This window comes from Anser brachyrhynchus (assembly GCF_964034855.1).
Source record: "Anser brachyrhynchus genome assembly, chromosome: 10".
Lineage (NCBI taxonomy): Eukaryota > Metazoa > Chordata > Aves > Anseriformes > Anatidae > Anser > Anser brachyrhynchus.
In genome coordinates, this window is record NC_137705.1 from 17,658,809 (window position 1) to 17,679,586 (window position 20,778).

The 20,778-nt window shown below is 42.4% G+C and overlaps 1 protein-coding gene across 6 annotated transcripts in view; it reads left to right on the forward strand.

The window, feature by feature from the left end:
* The first annotated feature begins 76 nt into the window (after window positions 1-76).
* The window catches only part of IPPK (inositol-pentakisphosphate 2-kinase), a 35,909-nt gene continuing 15,207 nt past the window's right edge, over window positions 77-20,778 (forward strand). The window contains exons 1-6 of one of the 6 annotated variants that reach the window (XM_080606670.1): window positions 164-300; window positions 2,366-2,474; window positions 3,301-3,354; window positions 4,047-4,158; window positions 4,851-4,984; window positions 18,663-18,710. Coding sequence is in view for 1 of the 6 variants with exons in the window: in XM_080606669.1 (XP_080462795.1) it covers window positions 6,940-7,020; window positions 18,663-18,710 (129 nt within the window). In the remaining 5 variants the exon portion in view is untranslated. Of the gene's footprint in view, window positions 301-2,365; window positions 2,475-3,300; window positions 3,355-4,046; window positions 4,159-4,850; window positions 4,985-6,825; window positions 7,021-7,107; window positions 8,212-12,693; window positions 12,929-18,662; window positions 18,711-20,778 lie in introns of those variants that run through there. The other 5 variants (XM_080606671.1, XM_080606672.1, XM_080606669.1 and 2 more) reach the window with 5 other exon arrangements.

Here is a 20,778-nt window from a genome sequence, read left to right on the forward strand (position 1 = left end):
TGCTACAACAACAAAGGTGACTTTCCTTTGAGGCATGGGAGGTGCAAGGGGGAGGAGTGTTAAGCTTTGTGTAGGCACCTGACTGTATCTCCTCAAACCAGTAGATGAGGCTGTCTCCCACTGCGTTTTGCAACACAGTAAAACCCTAGAAAAACAGATGAACAAAATATTGATAATTGGGTCCTTAAGGAAGAGTGATTTAAATCTTTCATTTTCATTGGCAGTGCTGCTTTTCTTCCTCCACGTCCAGAAGTAATGGAGGTCAAGTGAATGGCTTCTACTTCCTTGTTGCAGTGCGGGGTAAGAAATTGGAAATACGTTTGATAGACACAAGAGGCTACCTTGTGATTAGTACTTTTGAGATTGGCCTGGCTGGTACTGATGGATTTACTTACTTCTCCTGAGGTCTCATGAATCAAATAACAGAGGATTTTTTTCTTAGTTGTTATGTTACTTTGCCTGCTTTTGTCAGATTACCTCCTCTTTCCAGATGATTATTTCCAGCTGGAGAACAGTTATCATCACTGAAGTGCTTCTGGTCTGTTTCTTTTTGGCTGGCTAGCAGAATCACTCTAACACTTTACAATTAAGTTTCTGATATCTGTCAGTATAACTTTCACCAATCTCCCTACTTTAATTATAATTAAATCTATCTCTAAATATGATTTTTGTCTCTTCTCTGCACTCTTAATGTCTCATAATGAAATAGGTTCAAAATCAACCATTAAGTAGAATATCCAGGTATATTTTTGGAATCTGTACATCCATACTGCATTGACTGGTGCCTTCCAAGGTACCACGCCTTGCATGAGAAGGGGCTTCACTGTTCTTTGGGCCTGTTTCTGTTTAAGAAGTGTAAACTTGGTCTGGAATTCATGCTTGCTCCGTCATCTGAAATTTAATTCCTCAGAAGTCTTGACTTGAGAGATCTAGAACATCTTTATATATTTTGGGGTATTCCTTTTCCTGTCACGGTTAGGAATAGCTCTTAGGTTTGAGAGCATCTTAGGTTTACTTTTTGTCTAGAAACTTGTGGGAAAGATGTGAGATGCACACTTATTATTCACTTTTGTTCCAAGTGAAATACTTTCATATCCGTTGCAGTTCTTATTTTTATTGTTTTACGCTTGCTTTTGCCAAGCATTTCGTCAGAAAGATTTCACAATCACTTGATAAATACCCACTTCATTGCACTTAAAGGTAACAATCTACAATTCTCTTAGCAATTGCTGTTTTAAATCAATAAAGCACTTAAGTAGAACATGCTATAGCTGATACTGTGATAACACAGATCCAGAACATGGGTAGGTCTGGCAATAAAGGGTTGGCAGACGCCCTTTTTTTTTTTTTTTTTTTCCCTGGAGAGTCGGAGCACTGCAAATGGCAGCTTGTGGACTGCCTGAGTGATGTGGCTTGTGCTCCCAAGGCGGGTGATGTGCCCTCTGCTCGTTTTCAGAGCACACCTAGAAATCTGTTCATTCTGTGCTTTTTCCCCTTCTTTCCTTGAAAGCATCCATCTTCCCTCCCCCCCCCCCCCCCCCCCCCATCACCTTGCTGGGAGGTTCTGCAGTAGGGCTAAAAGTACAGTTTCATAATCAGCTCAGTCAGGTCTAAAAAATGGCTAATCCTACACTCGCCACCACTTTTGGTTGTGTTCCCATTGCTGCTTTAATGAGAGTTGGAGGGTTTATGTGGCTGTGCAGTGGCATAGTGGTTTGCTGAGTGAACTAAAACATAATAAGAAAAAAATCAACGTGAGAAAATCTGACCATTCATTGGATGAATAATTTGCTCTGACTTGCCACATGGGTGTAAGTGGACTAAGAACAATGCAAAGAGGGGACAGGAATATATGTCCAGATTGGAAACGTGAACGAGGCTGCCCTTTGGAGATAGTATAGTAGAGTATAGATAGTATAGTATTTACATTGGCTTCTGTGCTTGTGAAACTGCATAGTATTTGTGTTTACGTATTGGAGATAACGGTTAAACTGATGCTTAAAGTTTGGAGAAAATCTCTCTTGCAATTATAGGTTCTGTTTATTGATTGCAGTCATAGCGGTGCCAGTAACCGGGTCCTTCGAGGGAGCTGGCTTCGGAAGGAGGGGAAGGGCGGTGAAGGATTCATCTTAGGTGCTGCTGTTTGAATACAGCGATCGCTCCACCACAGTCAATAAAAATCTGGTACCTATGAAGTTGCGGCATTGTCTTTTGAAGTATTTGGCTGTGTCAGGGTAACGCAGGATTCATCAATAAAAAACTGCTACATGGTCCTTCTGTGCCATCTCTTGATATTGTTACGTAGCTTGGCATTCTGGGGTATAAGCTGAAATGTATGGCGTCACGAGTTTATGTCAATTTGTAGTTAATCCTCAGGAGACTGTACTTCATGAACCAGGAGTTCAGCCTGAGAAGGTTTTGACGTCTTTCACAAAAGGGCATAGCTGAACAATAGCGCTTGAGCTAAAAACTAGGTAAGTAAGTGTATTTCCCTTGCCTATTTAAAGATGGTCATACAGGGCTTGTGCCAAAAAAAAAAAAATTAAGATGTCCTCTACTTTAACCACTGCCAGGCCCAAGGGCTAAGCACAAGAGGTTGTGCAGGTGATGTCAGCCCATGTGGTGCTGCCTGGGGCAGTCGCATGTTGCAAAAGGGTGTCCGATGGGGGCTGATAGTTTAACACACAGCACCTGCCCTAAGAAGCATTGCTCTGTCGCGAAAGCAGCAAAAAATCATACACACAACTCTGGTAGTTGGCTTTCACCTCTTCCTGTAAAGAGCATTTTGTTTTTCAGTTGCAGGTATGTCACTTCATACGAGGCAAGACCTAAAAGCTCTTTATCCCTTCATCTTTCCTTCCTTGCCCTCAGGATTAAATGCTGTAAGAGCAGACTTTAAGGAGGTGCTTAGATGGGATTGGTCTTGTTCCATTCTGATTTAATACCTTATCAAAGCTACTAGGGTTTCACCATAACGTTCTGCTTTAAAGGCCTCCTGCAGTTTCTAGTTAATCTCCTTTTCCATTTATTTTCTCTTACTCATTTAAAAAATTCACCATGATGTGTATCCATTCCCGTATCCTGGCTCATTTGTAGTGTTTTGTTGATGTCTTTTTTTTTTAATTTTTTTTCCCCTCTCAGCAAACACACAGGGCTCTTATCCATGGAAAACAGTGTTTAAGGATCTTGCCTATGTATAAAAATCTCACCTGTTCTGACAATTCATCTGCATTTTATATACTATATAGAGATGAAATTATCTATGCTCTGGGTCTTTAACTTCATTTCCTCCTTCACCAGGCTCTAGCAATGTAACCTGCCTGTTGATTCACATCTGCAGTTACTGCTGGCTGGGTAAGTGTATGCAAGCTCTTGTTGGTTAACAGTGTGTATGTTGTTGACCTTGTCACCTTTTCTTGCTACATACTTATTTCCAAAGCCATCAACTTTCTTAGCTACTAAAATATTTCTTATGGTTGGAAGTACCAGGTATGCTTTCCTTTAAAAACAAACAAACAAACAAAAAACCACCTCCCCTCCATCAAACTACACATTAGTCACATTTATTCCCCCCTGCTTTGGGTCAATGCTGCTCAGATTGTGAGATGGTGAAATGACAACTGAAGCATGAGGTTTTCTGGATTTCTAGCATATGCATGAAATTATGTAGATCAATCATGGATTCAAGAGAAAAATAAGGCATGGAGATTATGCAGCAGCATAATCCAGATAAAAAAGGTAAAGCTTTAGAATTGTAATGAGGTGTGAGTTACATCAATATACTCCATTATGGATGGCTTGAGTGTAATATAAAACTGTCGGGTAATCTTCATTAAACATAATTTAATCATTTGAATTAATTTTAATTTAAGAAAAAGAAAAATAATTTCATTTTAGTGTTACGTACATTCAGCTTTCTTAGACTCTTTGTCTGGAGTTTTTGATTTTTAAATAACTTCTTCAGGCAGATGTTTCTTGGTTGCAGGATAGGATCTTCTGTGTCATGTTTATTCTTTTTAAAAAATAACAGAATAATCTTTTTACAGAATCCTTTCATTTTGGTGACCTGCAGGACCAAGATGCAACTTACAACAAAAATCCTTCTCACAAGCTTACAAGACATTTATGTTATTGGCATCTGACTATCATGAGTCTCAAGTAATACTGTTTTTCCTGATACCTGGATTTAATGAACTTTGCTTAGCCATCAGAATATTAACGCAAAACACTTGCCTGGTTTTGTTTTAGCCTCAGACTAAATAAGACCATTTTTAACCATGTCATTCTTATTCCTTGGTAAATTGACAAGCTATATAAAAGACCGCATGTGTGCGAGTCCCGCGTTGGTAATTCTGTGGCATGACTGGGGAAAGGATGTGACAAAAGTTGAGAGCTGAAGTCTGCTGGTGGGAGAGGAGTCATATTGTGGTGGGCTGAGAAAGGTCTGTGTACTGGGGATAATCCAGGAGAGCTGAGATCAATAAACTAAAGATGTGAAGTTGGTGGTTAGTCCCACAGTTTAAACCAAATTTAAACAAAAACATACCACTACAAGCATGGGATGATAGACAATAGGCTGGGAAGAAATTTTGTATTAGCTAATGTATTGTTTACCTTCACGTAAAGAGACAGGAAGGCTGTTTTCTCCTGGTTGCAAACATTTGACTAGCTTTACATGATAGTATTTTATTAGCTTATAAGAATGTCATATGATCAGTGTTCTTGTATTTTATTTTGTAGGAAAGTCTTTTATTTATCTTGCATTGAGACCGTTTGCACAGCTAAGTATATTGAGGTCACTGATTTAAAGGCTGTATTTAAGGTTTGTGTTTTTTTTGTGTCCCTGACAGTGTAGAGAAAGAAGAACTGTGACACAAAGCTCAACAGAGCCACCTGGTACAGTTGTAGAATCTGGAAAATGGAAATGTATTCTTAAGCCTGTGGTGTTCTCCTGACGCCTTCAAACACCATCATAAAGAAAAAGGTGAGGGGATTAAGGGGAGCTGCAGAACTGGAGGTATGATTACCCTACACATTCCAGATGCAGTTTTAACATAGCTTATTTACATACTAAAATACCACAAACACCTGATTATCTACTGAGATCCTCAGAAGGATTTTGAAGCTCACTGAGCGCTGTGCTAGTCCTCAAGGTAGCTAATTAAGACTAATCCAGGTATGTCTACACAAGCTGTAGTTATACCACAAGACTATGCTGGAGGAATTCCAGTTAAGTAACACTTTAACATCATTAACAGCACAGAAGCCTAAGATACTTAAGTTTGTGTGTGTTGTAGATAATATCTAAAATAAGTAACACTTAAACTGATAACATAGAGAGAAATATGTTATTAAATTTTTGTCCCTCTAATTTCAAAGTTTCACCAATGCATTTTCAGACCCCCCCCCCCCCCTGCAATGTAGCAAAGTGGTAATTGTGTACCAGGAGGAAGAAGTGAAGTCACTTGCTAGACAGTGATTGCATTAAAACTAAAGTGTTTCCTGGTTTTGTTTTACTGTTTTTTCACCCTTGCACTCAGCTTCTACTTTATTTTTCTGTGTAGTTGTGTACTTTTTAGAGGTATGAAAACTTCAAAGAAATTCTAGTATTACAAGTTGATTCTATTAAGACAAATTACTTCTGCCACTACAAGTCAACATATTATTTGTCTTTATTCATGTAAACCTATTAAGTGTTCACATCCTATGTGTCTGATGTACATTAATTGTGGAATAACGCTTCCACTGAAAGTTTTGTACATAACGTTGAATGAAATTCTTCTACCACTTTTGGATAAGATGGGGTAACACTTTTTTTCTCTTTTTTTATGTATCTGTTATTACACAATAATAATGGAACTTAGCAAACATGCAAGGTGACAAACATACTTTAAACATCCCTCTGACATTATTTTTGTCTTTATTAAATGGCCAAAGGAGTCAGGGATTCACGTTTTCATACGATTCTATAGCATATTGTTAAATAAAAAGGACAAGTGCATATCCATCAACCTTTTGGCAAAAAGGAAGCATATATTGTTTAGACTCCATTTATTTTTCAAAAATCTGGTTGAAATTAGGTTATAAATTATTTAAGCTACAGCACAACACAAAAAATCAATGACTTATGGCAGATTCTTGAAGGTTTTATTTTCAGCCTTCTGTTCATCTTTTCCTTTTGGAAAAAAGCATAATGTTCTTTGCTTTGACTTCTTAAAGACTGTGTAAGTCATAGTTGGGTACTATTCAAATAGCATGTTTGTTATGAAAGGAAATCAGAAGGTAACATCCACTTGCAAGGTCACTGTCACGGAGTACCTTCTTGAGGGAGAAAGGAGAGGGAAAAATTGTAAGCTGTTAGTGGTAAATTTTAAATGGTAATTGAAGTTTTGTTCTTTGCGGTCAAAACTCAAAATTGACTGGACTAAGGAATCCAGAAGTTGACCCTGTATTTTTGACAGCTAGCTTAGATGTTTAGACAACTTGTCTAACAGTAGTTCACTTCATTCATGTGGAATTCAGCCTTGCTGAGAAGAAGGAAACACCTTAACGCTTTAATAGAGCTTTAAGCCTCTGACGTGCCTGAAGGACGAGTGGCCTGGAGAACGGCACGCCCTCGCCTCCGGCCTCTCAACCCGACGCCACCCGGGGGCTTCACCCGGGGGGGCAACGTTTGGGGGGCAACGGAGGCTCCGGGCCGGGCGCGGGGGCGCAGAGGCAGCCGGCGCCGAGCTCCTGCCCGGCCCCAGGCCGGCGGCGGGCGGGGCTGCCCGGCCCGAAGATGGCGGCGGGGCGGTGCCGTGCCGTGCCGTGCCGGGCGGGCCTTCCCGCGCGGCGGGCGGAGGGGCGGCGCGCAGCCGCCATGGTGGCGGCGTGAGGGCGGCGGGCCGGCGGCAGGCACCGTCCCCGCGGGGCGCGGCGGGGCGGCCCGGGCCGGGCATGGAAGTGGAGAAGATGGACGAGAATGAATGGAAGTACCACGGGGAGGGCAACCAGAGCCTCGTCGTCTCGCACTGCCAGGTGCGGCCGTTGGTCGGCGGGGCGAGAGCGCCCCTCCCCCGCCGCCGGGCCCCGCGTGAGGGGAGGGGAGGGGGGGGGCGGGCCGGGGCCTCACCAGGTGCGCGGCCGGGCAGGGCCGGGCCTTTCCTTATCGCCCCGCCAGCGGCGGGGGCAGCCTGGAGACGGGCGGCCCTCGGCTTGCGGCGCGGGGACGCGCTGGCAATAATCCGCCTGTCGTGTCGCGATACGGGCGCGACGGAAGGGACCGCGCTCCCCTGGGCGCCCGCTCGTCCGGCCGCAGGCGGCCGCGGGGTCTGGCTGCGGGGGCCGGGCCGCGCAGCTCTGGGAGGGGACGGGTCCCGCCGGCCCCGTGCCTCCACGCACCCTTTTTTTCCTCCGCTTTCTTCTTTAAAGAAACAAACAGAACCGGGTTCGCCGCTCTGGCGGGCGGCATCCGTTCAGTGAAGCTGAATCGAGCCAAAGCGTGTGCGCGCTGGGCTGCTGTCACCGGGTGTCGCCTGGCACAGGGCCGGGGTTCAGCTCGGAACGGCCCTCGAAGGAGTTTGTTCTGTTTCTAACGTGTACTTATGGACGCTTTTTGTCTTAAAAATTTGCGTTTCAGTCTAAGCTCTGTTACGGATGTGCCCCAAAATGCCCCTGATATTTCATGGATCTAAAGGTAGCGAAGCTAAAAGGCTAAAGAGTGGTATTTATGTAGAAAAAAATACAAGCTGTATGAGCTGAATCCTGAAAACCATTTTTTTTCTATAACATATGAAAGAACGATTAAAAATACTGTGTTTGTTTGATGTATCTTTTCTGGGTGTTAAACGTACGTTCAATGTAAAAAACGTTAACAAACGTCAGCCTGAGGAAAATGCTGGAAGTATTATGGCCTTCTCAAACTTCAGGAGGGACGTTTCTGTGGCTCCCGTTTGTCTTTATATGAGATACTTTTAAAAGATATTCTTCCTACAAGAAAAAAGTGCATGATTTTGTTCCTTGTCTAAATTTTAGCTTTGAAAAAGGCAGCTCAAAAAAAATGCAGTCACTGAACAATAGGAATCAGAATGCGTAATGGATTAATAGTGATGCAATCGTGATATCTTTGAAGACGTGGAAGATGAGGAAGTCTGCCAGAAACTCAGAATACTTGCCGAGTGTGTCAATTCTCTCTTTAACAAGACGCCAAAACTTTAGGATACAGTGAAAGTAAAGCAGGTATATTTTTTCCTGTATAGATAGCTTGTGAACTCTTGGAAAATGGGAGTATCTAAAGTAGTGTTTAGATGCTGATTGTTGCACTGTGCCCCTTGCAAACAGGACATGCTTGCATGATTAATCATTGTTCTTGTGATCCATTGTCAGTCATTCTCAGGTTTGTGTGAACAAAACAGCAGCATAATTAAGATATTGAATTTTATTTTAGCTGTCCTGGCTTCATTCTGTATCTCTTCGGTTCATGTTTACTGTGTGTAAAGGTCAGGGGGAAGGATGGTGATTTGGTTGTGGCAAGGGGGACGTGAATGGGGACTGAGACAGAAGTGCTGGGATTGTGAGAGGAGGCCAGGGCAGAAGCGTACGCGTGCTTGTTGTCACCTTGCTCTCCCTTCTCGTGTGTAGTGGTGCCTCGGGATGAGGGAAGGAAGCTGGTCCCTACCTGTACGGGTCTGAACCTCTCATCCTTGCTTCTTCAGGAGGATCTGAGAAGTTTAAAAATAAAACAACACCAACAGCAGCAAAAACAAACCACGCAAGTCCCCTGTCCTTCTGGAGAGGAGAGCAGAAGCTGGTCTGCCCTTTGTGAACTAAGACCTGGGGAGTTTTGCTTCAGCTCCTGCCCTCTGATCTACCCTCTGAAGCACTGATAACGGGTTCTGTGCAAGTCCATGTTATCAGGGCCCTGGGGTTCAGGCTGGGGTGAGCGGGCAGGCTGGGCACACGCTTGTTACTGATTGGGTGGAGCACAGCCGGCTTGTGGGTGAAGACTAAGAAGAACAAGGCACGCCTCAGTTCATGGTGCAGGGTCTTTTTAAGGCTATGTTTATTTTTTGGCTTCTCCCATTCCCTGCGTATTTAAGACGTGAATGTAACGCCCTGTTAATCCAGAGTTAGTACAGTACCAAAATTGAAAACTTGGTCACAGGAAAGTCACATGCCCAACAAGCAGCTCTGCTAGCGATGAGCTGATAAGCCCTGGATGCAGCCAACAAGCAGGCGTTTTTTCCGGTGCCTTTGGATGGTGGCCTATAGACAGAGGTTGGTCTGACGCTCAGACCGGTGTCCCATGGAACACGCTGTGCTGTGTGACAGTGCTGTGAAGCACTTCCTGATGGGCTAGTCCCGCTTACCAGCTGCTCACCTCCAGAATGCTGCAGTGACAAGTCCCCCCCGAGCGCCCACGCTCTTGCAGCCTGCGGAGCGCGGTCGGTACTGAGGCAAAGAATCGGAAATCACTGCAAGTGCATCTCTGTTCCTATTCACCCCGTGAGAAAAAGAGGATCTTGGATGGGGCATGGCCTCGTCAGCGCATCTCTTCTTACAGTGATAGTTTCACAGAGTTACTTTAATTAGTTCTCCAGCATTTAAAGATGGAACGCCTGCAAAGAATTTCCAGTTACGCTGTCATCACTGAAGCTGCTTGCTTGCTTAATGTATGTTCCAACTTCTGTTTTCTTGGCTTTTTGTAGTTTAAGTTCTGATGAATTGAAAATTCTGGCAGACATACGGTATCGTGGGACAAATTTCTCTGGTGGCAAAGCTTTTCCTGTTTTTTAATACAGCTGTGATTAACTTAACCCAAACTGAATGGTGGTCAAAAAGCCTTTGTCTATCTTGCAACCCGCTGAAATGCTGCTACCAGAAAATGAGCAAGGATAGCTCTTCTGTACCACTGGTGCCAGTGAGAAATACAACTGGCACTTCCCTTTGGTTCCTGAGGCCGGTGCTTGATACATTCAGACTGATATCTCCCAAGTACGCAAAAACTGCAAGTTCATTGAATCAGTAAATGAGTAGTCCTTGTCCGTATGTTGCAATGTTGAGTATTTGATTCAATCCTTGTTTCCTTTGCAAATAACTTACTTGCCACAATTCACAATCTGGTGACTCCTCTGGTTACTTGTTCTAGCTGTGTTCTCAGAAATGCCCGAAGTGCTGTGGTACAGATACAGTCTTAAATAAAAAAAACAGCTGAACACAATCACAGATCGCTAGGCAGTTTATAAAAGGTGCTTTGTATTCTCTGCATTTTATTGGAATGTTGCTCCTTCTACATCAAATTTGGCTTCTGATTTAAAGAGAGAGCTCGACTGTTCTTTACCTCCTCCGCTCTGGTCTCGAGCAGCAGGGAGGGTTCCGAGGAACTGCAGTAGGACAGTTATCTTCTAGTAAGCTGTTGCCTTTTTCGGAGGTGGAGATAGCTGGTTTTTCAGAAGTGAGCTGGAAGTCCTCATTTGTAGTTCTGCCTTTTAATCAGTTGTTTGCTCTTACAGAGACACTAATGCTTCTTTTCATAAAGGCTTCAGGAAATTGTTGTTCTTATAAAGTAGCATAAGTGACTCTAGAAATAAGGACTTGTATTTCCTTTGAATGTTGAAACATTGCTTGAAACGTATTTCAAGTTTTTGCTTCATGTATCTTCTGTGTTATCTTCATGTTCCTTCTGTGCTTCACTGCAGTTGCCTTTTTTTTTTTAATGTTGGGATATGATGGCAATCTAATGCTTCCTTTTAAAATATGTCTGAACATTAAGCTTGCATTTCAGGATGACTACTTGGATGTGATAAAATAAAACTATAAAGGGGGAGTTTTTTTCCCAGTAAGTTTTGTATTCAATAAGATAGTCCAAAGGGACCTTGATGTGTGTTTGCAAAAGGTTGTGGTGTGTGTCTGCAGGTGCCTTTATTGTTAGTAATAATCTGCGTCTCATCTTGGAGTGCTAGCAGCTCTAACAGATGTCTTTGGGGTTTGGTAAGGAACTTAGTTTGTTAGTAAATATGTAAACCATCCCCAGAGCATATGGGAGCTTACTAAATAGAAAAAGGAGATGACAGATGGAGAAGGTAAATGAAGCAGAGCTAAGGAGGCTGAGGGAGGGAGTCAAGGCAGATGATCCAACTTGCGTAAGGTTCCTACAGTTGGTGCTTGTAGTAGGTTAATAATACCTGGTTCTTCTCTGAGATATTTTTTAAATCTTCAGGTTATATGGGTAAGGATGAAGGATATCACAGTGTCATCAGTGCTTCCTTCACAGATGTCCTTCCCGGTCCGCGTTCTGGGTTTGTGGGGACTGTCGGGAATAGAGGGCCGACTCGCATCTGGATGTTCAGTTCTGATTTCACTGCGACTGCAGCTGCCTTACGGTGGCTGCAAAGAACGTGCAGAACGGCCCTTTCTGCATATGGGGGACTCATTTGGTTTTGTTTCCTATGAAATAAAATTCATTCTCTGTCTGCAGGGGTGCTTTGCATCACATCAGGCTAGGTAATTGTTCCTAGTACTGCTTTGGAAGTATGAAATAGTCTGCCTCGCGGTTGTTTTGTTTGTTTGGGTTAGAGTAGTTCAAAGCTGGATCTTAATGGAAAATTTTGTTGTAATGAGCTTACTTGGAGAGAGGGCCATTAACGAGATTTTATGTTTAGATACAGGAGTTTTTGCTAAGAGAGGGAAAAGTTCACGGGCAGCATTATGAGCTAGATGCGGCTTTCCAGCTTGGTCTTATTTGGCAAAAAGGGAGTGATGCTGATCATTAGTTGCTGTCTTGTTGAGAGGATCATCTTGAGGCACTTCTTCAGATGGTCGCATTTTGTGTAAGTTCAAGAGCCTGAGTGTCCTGTTTTGTTCTTCCCTTTCATCCAATTGCTTTTCTATGTGGAGTTGGCTAAATTTGTTTTGTTGTCTTGAAAGTAGTGTAAGTAAAGCATTGCCCCCCAAACTTCCAAGACATTCCTGAGAAATTCCAGATCCCTGACTAGGAGGGGATTTTGTTGTGTTCTGTTTTGCTGTGGTTTTGTCTTAACGTCTGTGGAATAGTGAATTAACATCTATGAGCGTCTCGACTTCAAGGAACTAAAGAGCAGACTGCTGGTTCTTCTGCACTGGTTCTTTTTGCTGTTCCTTGCAGGTATAAATATTAGAAATACTCCCCTGCCTTTCGCTGGCCTTGCTTATCAGTGGTGGCCTTCTCTGTCTCTCTCACTGATTAAAGAATGGCCACGTTACTCTGGCTTTGCTTTTTCATGCTAAGAAGTTATCAGAAGCAAGATGCAACTTCCGTTTATTGAATTTTATTTTGACTGTTAGGAAGGACACAGTTTTGTTAAGACCTGAATTTAAAAACTTTTGCATCCTTGAGGAGATTCTTCTGAAATTCCAAACCAATGGTCATTCTTATTTCTGATTGATTTCATGCTCTGGCGGGGTCAAAAAAATTCACCAAAGCGACACGATGTAACATAGGGGGGAGTTCTGCATCTGTTTTTGTAGAATTTTCTGAGGAAAGAAAAACGTTCATGTGATTAAGTTGGACCAAGATTCCAGCATAAACTTTAATGGGAGTTAAGGACCAGTAAACCCTCTTCTGTCGTGTGTCGTTGTGTCCCCCCCCCACCCCGCCATTATAGGGCATTTCTTTGACCTTGTTTCTCTAGCATTGTGTTCTTTTGGGGTATGCGTATCTAAACATAAACTGTCTAGCGACACCCCCCCCCCACCCCAAGTGCATTCTATTTGCCTATTTAGAAAAAGGACAAGAAAACAGATTCATGACTAAATGTAATGCATTCCTTTGTTCCTTCTTTCCTAGCTGTAATTACTTGGAAAACTGTTTATGTATTTATTTATTGTGAGCGAGCAAAGGAGCTTCTGCCCAAGTTTCCCGAAGCAAGCAGCTACAGAATCCAGCTGAAAAGCCAAGTATGTGATCAAGGTGTGTCATCAGTGGAGAAGAAAAGAAGAGATGTGTGCCATGCTGTAAACAACAATTAAGTTTTTAGGAATAGGAGGCAATTACTAGTTTGAGTTGAGTGGCACTCAAACCCGTGAAACTGTACGTTCCTTGTGTTAAGCTTGTTTAACTAGTATTTAGATATGCATCTATAATCACTGCAAAAAAGGAAGACAGTTTTGTATTTACTTTTGATTCTTTGGCTAAGTAGGTGTAACTGTGATTGTCGATACCATCACTGACTGGACCAACTCTGCCTGAGTACAGTCTACAGAGCTTTTTTATTATAAAAGAATTAGAAGTTGGAAAGACTTTAAATTTGCAAATGAGCAGTGGATTAGCTGCAGAGCTTTTTTTTTTTTCTTTTTTTGACCCAAACCAGCTGCTTGAGTCAATGTCTGATACAGAATTTTGATTTCATATTGTACCGGTCTATTAAATTTACTTTGTCTTTACCAGGTTTCTGCACTGAAAGGGTGCTCTGAGTGCGGTGCAGTTTAGTGGTGTATTTCCTGAGGTGAAAGGGAAGGTGACATCAGACAGGGGAAGTGAATGAAGAGAGCAGAAAGAACAGAAAAGCAGAAATACCCTTCAAAACTCGTCTCACAACGTTAGTGCCTCAGATGGTTCTGTAGATGCAGATGTGAAAACATCACGTGTTTGTGGCATGAGACGGGAACAGGGAGAATCTCTGCTCTGATACTGCAGCTGGTGTGGCAGTGACACCGACTGCAGCAGCAACATCCCTTTTTACTTTTTTGACTTTTAATTGCTTCCCCCTCCCTGATAATGTTCTCCTGAAGCGCCTTGCTCCTCCATCACCGAGGCTGCCAGGCGCCTGGCTGTACCTGCTGGTGCTGGAGGTGTTGCTGCTAACTGCAGGTTTGGAGCAGTGTGGAGGAAGGAAGCTCAGCGCACGTTTTCATGTTCCTGTTTGTAGAACTCACCTGTTTGACAGAGGAATGAGGTATTTGATGCCCTGTTAAATGTTAAGGACTACTTTTTTTCCCTAACAGTTAGGGTGTCAGGCCGTGTACTGCGTTACCCAGCTGCAGCGGTGCGTGCCCGAGGGTGGCCACCAAGAGGTGATCCGTTCTGCTCGCTGGGGGGCGTATCGCTGGGCGTCCTTACAGGTACTGCGATCAGGTGGCTTAGCTGGAGGGCAAACGCTTCCTCATTCATGGCTAGTGCAAGTTCATACAATTCTTTTGGAATTGGTACCACCTGCACATTGCAAGGTTATAGAAAGCTTCGCTGTACAGTGAAACCTGGGTTCCTGTGGGACTGTCACGTGGTCCAGGTCATAGCTGGACGGAACGGAGTAATGGAGTGCCCGGAGTCTGATGCAGCGCGTGAGCTTTGCTGCACGTAGCGAGTCCTGGGGTGGTGTTTGCTCCCAAATAGTGGCTTAAAATACTGAATGGTGTCAAGCCAAGTGCGGTGGCAGAAAATCTTTATTCACGTGAAGAGATCAGAAGATTGTTCTTAGGGGGCTCCTATGCCAAATAGAAGAACATTGTTCCAATTTTTGAATGCTTCCTTGCGCTTTGTGTGAGCGATTGCTAAACTTCCTCCATACTGGCAGGAAATGTAGCTTTCCTCACTTTGTTTTGTGTGATCTTATCCGCGTTCTTATACAGAACAAAACTGAGTTGGAAACCTGCACTTTTACCCAATATTACCATATGTACTGCCTTCAGAAGCTATGGAATTTTCCAGTGTTTAGTTTGTGTTCATCCCTCGTGTCCCACAGCGGTACCCTGGATGAGGAGACCTTTAAAATGTCATCTGTTGAGTATCATAAAGATAAGTTTTGACTGGAGTTCCTAGGCAGTGTGGAGGACATGTCTTTATTGGGTTTTATTAGTTCTCAGAGGAAGGAGCACTCCTCTGTGCAGCTGTCTTCTCTGAGATGTGACAGTGACACCTCTTTGTCCGTCTGCTTCCCTCCCGTGGTGGATTCTCTGCATAGAAAATCATTGTTTTGTGTTTAAATCCCTCAAACTAAAGTTAGAATCAAAGGGCTTGTGGAACATGAATTTGGAATAGAAAATGTCAGGATAATTTAGCTAGCATATATACTGCATGCAGTTCAAATGTTCTACTGCAGAAATATCAGCAAAATAGGTCCGTAGTTCATCTTTGGTGCCAGTGAAAATGTCATTTATTAGTATTTGCAGATCAGTAACTTCAAGTAGGGCTTGTATAGCAGTCCTGTTTAACTTCACTTAACCCCCACCTCTCCCTTTGACTGAAATTTAGACAGAATGCACTTTTTGTAGGTGCAATGGCTGTACACTGGCGTAAATCTACTACGACTAAGTTGCACTAAATAGCCACAGTGGTAGTAGCAAGTTTGACATTTGTAGAGCTATTTTGGGTAAGTTCTTGATAACTTTTTGGGTTGAGGAAAAGAATCACAGAATGGCTGAGGTTGGAAGGGACCTCTGAAGATCATCTAGACCAACCCCCCTGCCGAGCAGGGTCACCCCAAGCACGTTGCGCAGGATGGCATCCAGGCGGGTTTTGAAGATCTCCAGAGAAGGAGACTCCACAGCCTCTCTGGGCATCCTGTTCTGGTGCTCTGTCACCCTCCCAGTAGAGAAGTGCCCTCCCGTATTCAGCTGGAACCTCCTGTGCTTCAGTTTGTGCCTGACACCAAACGCTCTAAATTAGTCAGTTTTTATTGTATAAAGAAATTCTGCAACATTTTCGGGTATTGTCTTGTAAAAGTCGGAGGAGCAGCGTCATCCCTTCATCTCCTTAAGCAGTAGTAGGTGGCGGTGTGTCTAATTGATTGCAACGAGTTATTTGGCGTTAATTGTAGGAAAGATTTGTGACCAGTCTTTGAGAGTGTTTTCCCCCTGTAGTTCACAACTGGAAGCTCACGACTTTTATACAAACAACTTTAAAGCTCTTCTGGGTTTTATTGTTCTGCTTGTACAGCACATGCCTTCATCACATAAGTATGTTGACAGCAGAGGATAGCAGAGAGGTTAATAACTTTCTGTTGTAAAATTGCGTGCAGTGCTCACGGAAGCACCGGTGAGGTTCCAGGCACCGCAACTTAGGAGATGCTGTGGAGGGAGGGAGGGGGCGGGAGGGGCGGGTCCTCTTGGGACTTAGTTGTTCCCTCAAGGGGTTTGGTTCCTACCAGAAGACCTCGCGTATGTGAACACCAGTTGGTGACCAACTAGATAAGAATCTTTTCCTGTTATACTGGGCAGTTGCAGAACCAGATATCAGAGAAATGTTTTGCCTCTACGGAAGAAGACGTCACTTGTTCTGGTTAGAATAACAGTAATGTAATAACAAATGACGTGAGCCTGGTGACTTGGAAAAGCAGAAGCTGAGGTGGTGTTTCCCAGGCTTTATGTTTGGACAGGCCAATTCTTCATGTTCTTGTACAGAAGCTTACTCAAAAGCCGTGTGAGCTGAGGTGGTAGAGTAGAAGTAAAATACATAAATACATGTCGTTGTTGTTGTTGATGTTGTTTTTTGCAAATTTTCCTGTTTCTTGCACAGGCACTCTCTCTTAAACAGATTTTGTTAATAATGTAACAAGAGAGTGAAAGTCAAAAGTGCCTCAGTGATGCAAACTAGTTCTGTTTATTTTGATTTAATTTTAATCTTAATTTTAATTTTTTCCTGAAGCATGAAGTATCAGGATTATAGAGTTGTCCCAGTTGTGTTTAACTTGTGAAAACTCCCCCACTCAGGAGGCCTGCAGAGTAGCTTGGTCTTAAGAGAAAGAAGTTTAAAAGATATTTCCAAAAAATTTTAGTCCAATATCAAATACCGGTCTGTGAAGGAATAAATGTAATTTTTTTTTTAATCCTGGCTTCATGGTGCAACTGCCTAATCCAAAGTGCCTAGATTGATGCCAGTCATATTTTGTTATTTTGGCTTAACTGCAAGCAGTGTTTGGATTTCTTTAAGTAAAATTGAAATAATAGCTATAGTAACTGCTTTAGAGAAGAAAAATTACTGCAGATGATCATTAGACTTTCTGGGGACCAAGACCAGCAACTCGTTTTTTCCCAAGATACGTTAAGACAAAAGTTGTGTGTGCATGCACACACGCATTTGTCTTCTCCAGTGACTTCTTTCAGCACATTTTTGCAGCCCCTCTTACAGCTTCTCTCTTTATTGGCAAGCATCAACTTTTAGTTATGATGTAAAAGACAAGCAATTGTTTCACGGTAGGGTGCCAAAGAAGTATTTGCCTTTCAGCAGATGTTTAAGGCTGAAGTCTCACGTTGCTGGGCCTTGATGCAGTGCCCTTCTAGAGCGTGGAGCAATTGTTAAAATCCCGATGTGCTCTGTGAGAGGCAGCTTTCTGTACCCTTGCTGCTCCCACTCACACTGAGCTGCCTCTAACAACTGGCCATGTTTGGCTGTAGCTCCAGCGTGGTAATGGGCTCCGGTGGGAATGTTTGTTACCAGTTACCAAACTGCTGTGTTTTCATGCAAGAATTTTGCTTAAATTCTTTATTTGAAGAATAAGGGCAGTCATATTTGATATTCTGATGGCTGTTGTTGCTAACTGAATGCTGAAAGTACTTACAAAGAAAGGACTGCAGGATTGTTTTTTAATAAAAGAAAAAATTGCAGAGTTTTTCCTTTGAATTCACTATTTTTTTCTAGCTTGTCTTAATTCTTCAAAAGATGTGTAGCCTCTTGATGTGTCATGTGTTACTTTTTCCTACTTTAATGCATTGATTTTTTTTTCTCGATTTTGTAGCCTGGTTTTTTGTTTGTCTGGTTTCTTGTTTTTTTTTTTTTGTTTGTTTGTTTTTTTTCTCATCTTTTTGTCTGTATGGGACTGCTATTCAATTAACTTAACACTTTGGTGGTAAATAGTGCATTGATGAAAATAGTGTTAAACATTGTAAGGGCTTATGGGGGTATATATAGGGAATGAAATTTGGGGAACATTAGGGTTTAGTTGATCCAATCCTCAAAGTGTGAAGAGTAGCACCAGCTTCCTAAGAAATCTGTTCTCTTCTGGATTTGGCCCTTCATTTGCATGCAGATAAGCATGTTCTATCTTTGATGTTCAATCCTTAAAGCATTTAAGATAACAGACAAAAAACCTTATGGCAACAACTGCACACAGGATTTGCAAGTAAAGAATCAGTTGAATGAATCAGTAATGCAATAGCATGAAAAAGATTCCCCTGATATTTTCAGTGGTAATAATTCTCAGTACTAATATCAATAGTATCAGTAGAGCTGTGTAGCTATTGCTGCTAACTAAAAGGTATCTCCTTAAAATCAGCACAGTGTTACAAAGTGTTATAACCATATATTTTAGTAGTTTTTTTCCAAAGACCTTTTGGGCAAAAACAATAGGGTGTTTTTCTGTATTTTTGTTTGATGCTGTGTTTTTACAGGCAGTCAAAATTGACACAGCAGACTTTCAGTGATAGAAGCTAAGGGAGTGTTCTCCCTTTTACAGTTGGTGACAGGAAACAGAGTGGCTGCCTTGTTAAGGTCAATAGAGGAGGTCGTGGCAAATCTGGGAGCAGAAGTTGATGTACTTGATTTCAAGTTGAGTGAATCAACCCTTTAAAATGCCTTTTTCTTTTTTTTTTTTCCCCAGTGTCTTAGATGAGCTAGATTGGGGAATCAGACATTTGTGGTGTTCAGATGAAATTTACTTTGATGCACTTAAATACTAATGAAATCAATATTCTTTCCCATCTTTCTTTAGCGCTGTGTGGTGCTGCGGTTTTTGAAGTCTCCCCCAAACCAGAATAAGGTAAGATTCAACATGTACTGGTGATAAAAGCCCCCAGGTAAGCTAAAAAAAAAAACCCATCTGAGGAGAGATAGGAAACCTGCAAAAGAACTGCGACCGACAGGAGTAAGAAAAAGGGGATGTTTTGAAATGTGCTTGCGTTTCAGGAGTTTTGGCAACAGAAGGAAATTTGAGGTCTTCTTACGTAACTAAGATTATGTGACTGCTGATACCATGACCTTTGTGGGGGTCAAATTTTAAGACGGCAATGAATGTGTAGAAGGTATGGTTTTTGTAAGGATGTCTGTGGCAACGGGGACAGTGTTAATGTTGCTTATCGACCTGTGGGAGTGCAGTGGTGCTGCAGGAAATACTGCAAGAACGGCCATTGTCACTGGGCGACTTCACTGCCCTATCTGTTGCAGAAAGAGCAGAGCAGGACACAGCCTCCATTTTCTTGGACTGTGGCACAAGATTTTTCTGCTTGAGAAAGGAATTGAAGGGGGTTACCTTAGATTTGCTTTAAAAGGGATAAAAAAACATCAAGAATCAAAGGTGATGGGTAAAAATGAAGTGTCAGCACAGTGCTCCCACAGAAAAAATAAAAGAGCAAAAGAGGCAGGAGGTTCAAATTCTGCCGTTTCTCTAACCTAGTGAGTAGTCTTTATGGCACGTTACTTGAGAGATGCGGGGAATGGCTTGAATACAAAGCAGTCTATGGCTCTTTATTTAAAGAACGAAACACATGAGGTACCAGCATTTATTTATTTGTTTAGTCTGAAGATATTCTTGCATCCTAATTGTTTTTTAAAAATTGACATGTCAGGAAGAAATTGCAATGGAAGCTAGGAAGTAACTTCACATTTAGGTATCTCAGAATTGAAGTTGATGATACTTCTGTGAACTTCTTTGGTGTGCATGTAGGTTTCTGGACTGGAATAGTGAAACACAAGGGAAAATGGCTTGGGCATGCTGTTCTTTTACTTCTTGAACAGTGCACAGATTCTTGAGGTTTTTTTCTCCTGCATAATCAGATGAATAAAATTGCTCAGAATCCCACCAAGCGTAGAGATACATCGCAGCAGGTGTTCCTCTGGGTTGTATCTGATGTAGCAATGAGTGCGGCCCTACAGAAGCAGAGTTTTGGGACAAACTTGGACAGAGCAATGTGACAGCAATACAGAAGAATGTTTTTTAGGTGTAACTTATATTCCTGTCTAGTGCCAGATCAGTTAGGATCTAAGGTGATACATTTCTGCATGTGACATTGTAGCTCATCCAGTGTAAACAACTCTGAAAGAACCAGCTGAAGCAAAGTACCTCCTAGTAAGGGGCATACTGAAATTCAGATGTGCATCTCAGTCTCTGCTGTTTAACTCCTTTGGAAAAGGTTTTATTAAAAAAGTCCAAGTACTGCTGTGCATTTATGACTACATAATTTACATAATTTAGTAGTCAAACAAGGCGATATTATCACAAATTATAATTTTATTGTTACAATTAAGTGTTTGAATGAAAAGTACTGATAATAAATAATATAACTGGGGATTACATTTCTTGAGTAGAATACCAAGTGTCAGGACTCATGGAATGGCTTCAATGGCATGTTGCTAATTTTAGTGTACATGAGTCTTTTGTACGAGTGGATGTTTGCCTTTTTATTATGTGGAACCTCTGAGATTTGGCGTTTCTGGCTAAATGAACTGGCAGGAATGGTGGGTCCTTCAAAGTTTTTCATCTTTGTGTTTTTTAATGTTAAAAGGTGGTGCTCCAGTAGTTTGTTAGTTGGTTTTTATTTCTTGTTTGCAGCGTTCCCAGTACACTTACTGTTAAGGGGATGTGAGCAGGTGTCAAAGCAGGCTGAGTGCAGAGGGCAGAGGAACAGGGACGTACCCAGCGCTGCTCTCTGCCTTGTGTGGGGAGCAGTGAAGGAGCTCAGGCTGTTGGCAGCCACCTCTCGTGGATGTAGGTGTGCGCAGCACTCGTGATGGGTGCTGGCCTTCCTGCAGAACGCAGGCTGAGCAATGCTGCTTTAAAAATAGGCTTTTTCGTACCCGTGTGGGTGGTCTGCTCACTTGTTGCCTATTAA